The 6250-nt window shown below is 46.8% G+C and overlaps 1 protein-coding gene across 2 annotated transcripts in view; it reads left to right on the forward strand.

Annotated features, from left to right (window-relative positions):
• Positions 1 to 6250, forward strand: part of Dock1 (dedicator of cytokinesis 1) — a 503376-nt gene that overhangs the window by 418425 nt on the left and 78701 nt on the right. For both annotated transcript variants that reach the window (XM_013347890.2, XM_005351416.3), the window contains exon 33: positions 5443 to 5591. In XM_013347890.2, the coding sequence (XP_013203344.1) occupies positions 5443 to 5591 (149 nt within the window). The remainder of the gene's footprint in view (positions 1 to 5442; positions 5592 to 6250) is intronic.

Below are 6250 nucleotides of genomic sequence, written 5' to 3' on the forward strand. Positions count from 1 at the left end.
TCTCTCTCTCTCTCTCTCTCTCTCTCTCTCTCTCTCTCTCTCTCTCTCACACACACACACACACACACACACACACACACTTTTATGCCCTTTTTTTATCTGTTTGGAGTTACTCAGTGAGTTTCATGAAGGCTCTTACAGAGGCACGAATGAGGATTATTTCCAGGAGCAGGTGCACGTTGCCCATCGCTGTATTATGGAAGATGTCTCTCCCTCCTCCAGCAGCCAAACTACATGCTCCCTTTTAAGTATTGTCAGTGGTGTCTCTGAAGCTCCAGAGGTTGACTTTGAACCCGCCCCATTTGTTTCCATGCTGTTTGCCATGACAGCCACGAAGGAAGGAAAGATGGGTTTTGGGAAGAGTGGGGTTCTCCCAGAGCCTCCTTGGGAGCCTCCAGTCTTAGACTTTCTGTCCCAGAGTGGTGGACTCTCTTGACAACATCTGCCATCATGTTCTCATAAGATGAGCCCAGCAACAGAGACTTTTGATTCACCGTGCCAAGAATGAAGATAACTCAGGAGAAGCTCCCTCCCCCTTATGGTTACTCCCTAATGTGAACACATAGCTAACCCCTGAGGGTTTCAAAGCTTGCTCATCAACAGCAAACATCAACTTAAGCATAAGAACAAGCAGGAGATCGAAAGGACCTTGGCCAATTAAAGAACAAGGATTTGTCATCTACAAGAAAGGACAACTGCTACACAAAGAACTGAGAATTTCATGGGATTGTGTTTGGTTTTGTTTTTCTTTGTGCAAATAATAAGCCCTTTGCTCCTCCTGGAATCTGTGGGGTCACCGTGGCCAGCAAGGACCCTTCCTGCTGTGGTTCTCCGGTGTTCAGGCCTGCCTGCCAATAGCGCTGTGCAGGCTGCCGCTCTCCAAACTCCTAGCGACCCATCATGATTTCCCAGGGTGTGCACAACCTATTTTCCACATAGCTTCCTGTTTTCTTTTTTTTTTTTTTTTCAATGGGCTCAGGTTTGGGAATTTGTTGGCAGGCACATGCAGCCAGTTCTGCCAAGAAAATAAAAATAGAAGTTGGATCAGATGTGTTCCTCACCTTAGAATTAGTCACCTGTCACTCCTCCCATGCACCGGATGCCTTCCCTCCACCCCTCCAGGGCTGTGTGTGGTCTTTGGAGAGGGGTGTCTCACACAGATGTGCCCCAGCAGCCCTGCTGAGTGGGACAGGGCAACAGGCCTTTTCTTCCCGGAACAAAGAAAAAGTCAAAACCATATTCTTCCAAAAGAACTGTAGGAAAAAAAATGTGTTTATTTACCCAGTTCTCCTCTTATTTGTGAGAACTACGTGGAGGTGGCCTCACCTCATCTCCTTTGCACCTTGGTTCCACCATCTACTTTTGTTTGTTAAGCCAGCTCTCAGGAACCAGCATGTGTTCCCTAACCCGATCTGGCTGGAACAAAAGTGCTCACAGAGAGGCCTTGCTTTGGCCTTTTTTGGCTTGAACTATTTTTTTTTTTTTTATGTAAGGATCCCCTTTGCTGGTGTTTTTGGGGAATGCAAAAGCTGACTGCTTTTCATTAAACCCAGATACTGTCCGATGCACCCTAGCAGAGTTCTGTTCTGTGGTCCTTTTGTGTGCACAATTTTCCCACGATAAGATCCTGTCCAGTGGCTGAATTTCTGAACATCAGATGTGCCGAGGCGAACATCCAGACAATGGGGAAGGTACTGACTGGTAGACTGTTTCCTCGCACCGTGGTTATTAGAACCTCTATTACTTTTCTGTTGTTGTCATAAAACACCATGATCAAAAAAGCAACTTATGGAAGAAATGGCCTATGGCAGGCACCTAAGGTTCCAGAGAGACAGTCCATCATGGCAGAGACAGCATGGCAGCAGGCTACTGGGATGGGAAGCTGAGAGATCATATTTCCATCTACACCCAGGAAGCTGAGAAAGCAAACTGGAAGTGAAGCAAGGCTACAAACTCTCAGAGCCTGCCCCCAGGGGCATACTTCCTCCAGCAAGGCTGCACCTCCTACAGGTTCCATAATCTTCCCAAACAGAGCCATCGACTAGAGACCAAGTGTTCACATACCTGATCTGTGGGGGGACACTGCTCATTTAAGTCATCACAATCATCCTGTTCTTCCTTTCTCTCCAAAAGGGGGAAAAATGCATGAAATCCCTTGACTCTCATTGGCCCACATTCAGGTCCATCATTAGAGACTTTAGCTTGATGTGCATCAGGGGAAAACCCACAATAATTAAACAGATAATAATGAGCATCAGAAAGCTCTACCCACCTTACTAACTCAGGGACTGTGGACTCGTGACAGCTCTGTTTCCAGGGGTGTCACTCCTCAGAGGTCTCAGGCTACGCTAGCCCAGTGTGTTTTCTGCACTAAAAGGAAGGGTGGTGATCCACGGGATGAAGCCCCCCCCCCTTTTTTTTTCTTTGTAGCTTAGTTTTCCAGTGGCTGCCCCTGCAACCACTTGATCTGCCTTGTCTGATCTTCCCAGCTAGGAACAATAAAGGCTGAGAGTGACAGCTAGAACTTTATGACACCGAAATTACAGCTGATGAACAACCTGCTGTCACGATCGGCTGTTTTCTGAAGCATTGGCTCTGACACATTTTAGGCATAATACAAGGAAAATGTCACCTGAGGAACTGAATATAATGGCACTTTCAGGGGACCGCTTTGCAGTGCTTGCATGCCTTTCAGAAGTGTTAAGCATTGAGGGAAATGGGCAGAATCGCACCATTGCTGCTTCAGACAAGATACCAACTATTGAGCCAAAGTTGGAAATTTGGATTCTAATTAAATTCAGGTTCCTTATCAGAGATAACATTTTGTACCTGTGTCCAGTCCATAAAAATCATCTTTTGGCTTATGAGAATAGTCTACTTTCTTATGTATGGTTATTTATAATAGACACATGTGCTTAATGACTCTCTTGACAGAAATCCTCGTTTGTTGAGCGATAAAGAAAAGCAAATTCCATATTGTATTTCCCGATTGTGTCAAAGTATTAATAAGATTAATTAACTCCAGATCAGCTGGCTGGTTGTTAATAAGAAAATGTCACAAATAACTCACTCAGGCGTATCGTTTCTCACGCACCCTCATGTTACGTGCTGGAATGAGACAATGTTAGTTACAGTGGAGCGGCTTGAAGATAAAGGAAGTGTTCTGTAATGAAAGATGAGAGGTCGCTGCCTAGGAGCAGCGCTCCTGCCTCATCGTGTCCCCTCAGCAAGCTGGCGTATTAGTCAGTGTTCTCTAAAGGAACAGAACTGATAGAACAACTATGCGTGTGTGTGTGCATATGTGCGCACATGTGCATGTGTGCGTGTGTGTGTCTGTGTGTGTTAGTGGCTTATGGGTTGTGATCTTATGTTAGTCCCATGTGGCTGTTTCAAGACTCTCATAATTGTTCAGTCCATGAAACTGGATGTCTCAGCAGCCCCAACCTTGTGCTGGCATCCCAGGGAGGACCTAGAGAGCTGCTGGTCTTCAGTCTGTTCCTTCTCAAGGAAATAGGTTCCAACCAGCAGAGGAATCCCTCAGCAGCAGAATACACGAGCTTGGCAGCAAGAATGAGGGCAGGCAGGCAAAAAGTAAATGTTTTCTTCTTCCATGTCCTTTTCTATGGGGGCTGCCGCTATGTGGCCCAGATTTAGGATGGGTCTTCCCACTTCCAATAATCTAATCAAGAAAAATCCCTCACAGGTGTGCCCAGCTGCTTGAGTTGATTCCAGATGTTGGTGGCTGACCACGGTGATTAGCCATCACAGCCAGCCTGCCTCTGTGCAGTCTGGTAACCTCACTCCACATCAGCAGGGGCTGTGAACCGGGGATTGCCACTGCTTTCTCCCCTGCCTTCCCTGGCTCTCATCAAGCCTGGTGTATCTATGCCACTTATGCCATCCCACAGTCATCCTGAGTTCAGTGACAACACAGACAGAGGGGCCTGGAGCTCACTAAGCAGCTTTGGCTGGCCAGTGAGCCCTAGGAATCCACCTCTGTCCACATCCCCAGTGCAAGGAATACAAGTGTATTCCACCCTCCACAGCTTTGTTTTCTATTATTTTAAATTCTGAGGATGGAACTCAGGTCTTCAGGCTTGCAAGGCAGGCTTTTTATCTCTTTAGCCCAACAAAGCTGTTCTAAAGAACAGCATAAATACTTCCCTATCCAGCAGCAGCTTGAGGTGGTAGGCCCTACTGTTTCTACAGTCCCATGCCCCAGCGGGGGCTCTGTGTGCTTTGACTGCAGCCATTCACAGTGTTTCATAAGTCATTGTGTAGTTCCCCAGGTGCCGGATGGACCACACCTCTGCACACCACCTAGGAGACAGAAGGGACTTGGGACTCCCTGGGTCAGCTCCCGTGCTTGTCAGGTGCTGGCTCTCCCAGCCCTAGCCTCCTGCTCTGTCTGACTGGATAACAGATGGTGTCCATGCCCTTGACTTATGTGCCGCAATTGACTTCTTGCGAAACCAGCCTCTCTGATCAATATATAGGGAGATTTTTGTCTCAAAACAAACATTGAAACAACTCCTCTAAAAGAATACAGTAGTACCTCTAAATACCATTACACACACTGAACAAGACATGCTTACAGGTGACAAGTTTTTCAATATTCTTTTTTATTACTATTGTATGTGCATACCTGGTATGGGGGGATACATGCCATGACATGTGGGTGGAGATGAGAATAAACTGGAGGGCCCACTCTCTCCTATCTTTATGTGGGTTCTGGGAACATACTTGGGTCATGAGACTTGGTGACAAACACCTTTACCTACTGTGCCATCTTGCTGACCTGAGACACACTTAGAGAATAGTGTGTCATTGCTTGCTCATGCTTTCCTCACAATTCAACCTTCACAACTCCTCTCTACAGATGAGGAGACTGGGCCATCCCTGCCCTTCTGTAATCACAAAGTAAATGTGTCTTTAATTAGCTCCCCGTGTAGCACTAGGGATTCCATCTACTTTTTTATTTTTTTTTTGTATGTGTATATGAGCATGGCATCCTCATGTGTTCCATGTGTGTGAAACACATCTCCATGCCCTCTGCTTTATTGACTGAGGCCGAGTCTCTCACTGAACTCAGAGCTTGCTCTGTCCTCTAGTCCAGCTCACCACCCTGTCCCAGGTCTCTGCCTCTCATGTGCTGGATCCCCAAGTGCTACCATGCCTCTCCAGCTTTTATGTGGGTACTGGGGTTCTGAACTCCAGGCTGCATGCTTACATGGCAAATGCTGTATCTACTGAGCCGTCTCTTCAGCCTTCTGGCCACATGTGACTAGAAGCACTCAAACTCCCTACAAGCAAGATCGGGTTCACAACCATGGAGGCTCCCATTCAAAAATCACTGGGTCTGTGTTGCTGTGTTCTTAAGCCCCTTCTGGAAATCCACCCCTTCCTTTTAAATTAATAGATGTCACATTTCTCTATTGAAAGGTCAACACAAGATAAAATTCATCCCAGAAATGGTCGGCCCGATACTGGAAATGACGCTCATTCCTGAGACGGAACTTCGGAAAGCCACCATCCCCATCTTCTTTGACATGATGCAGTGTGAATTCCACTCTACCCGGAGCTTCCAAATGGTGAGGATGTAAGGGTGCGAAGAGTGTGAGGGCTGGAGGGACAGACAAGGAACTGGAAGGCATTCACAGATGATGGGCTCTGTTGCTAAAGGTGATGCTCACAGATGATCCTGTTGCTAGAGGTGACGCACACAAATGATGATTCGCAGCAGCAGTTCTCCACAACTCTAAGTCTGTGACCATCCTTACTGAAGAATCTGTCATCATCTGTCTTCCTCTTTGGGGTCCTCAGTTTCTGGCTGTTTCTTACTGATGTTTATATGGACCTAACACTAAATCTTACGTTAAAGTCCCTTGAAGCTGAAATGAGGGCTTAATGAGTTTAGAGCATTTTCTGTGTAAGCATGAAGACCTGAGTTTAAATCCCTAGAACACTTGTTTGCGTTTTTGTTTGGGTCTTTTTTAAGGCTACCCCAGCATAGTAACACATATTAGTGCTGGGGCAGGAAACAGATGGATTATAGAAGCTTGCTGATTGGCCAGCCTAACCAAAACGGTGAGCTTTGGGTACAGTGAGATATTGTCTCAGGGAATAAGGTGGAGACCGAGAACAGGACACTCAGCATTCCCCTTTGGCCTCTGCAGGTGGGCCGTGCACTCCTGACCTCTGCAGGTGGGCCGTACACTCCAGTCCTCTGCAGGTGGGCCGTGCACTCCTG

Source organism: Microtus ochrogaster, chromosome 8 (genome assembly GCF_000317375.1).
Source record: "Microtus ochrogaster isolate Prairie Vole_2 chromosome 8, MicOch1.0, whole genome shotgun sequence".
Classification (NCBI taxonomy): domain Eukaryota; kingdom Metazoa; phylum Chordata; class Mammalia; order Rodentia; family Cricetidae; genus Microtus; species Microtus ochrogaster.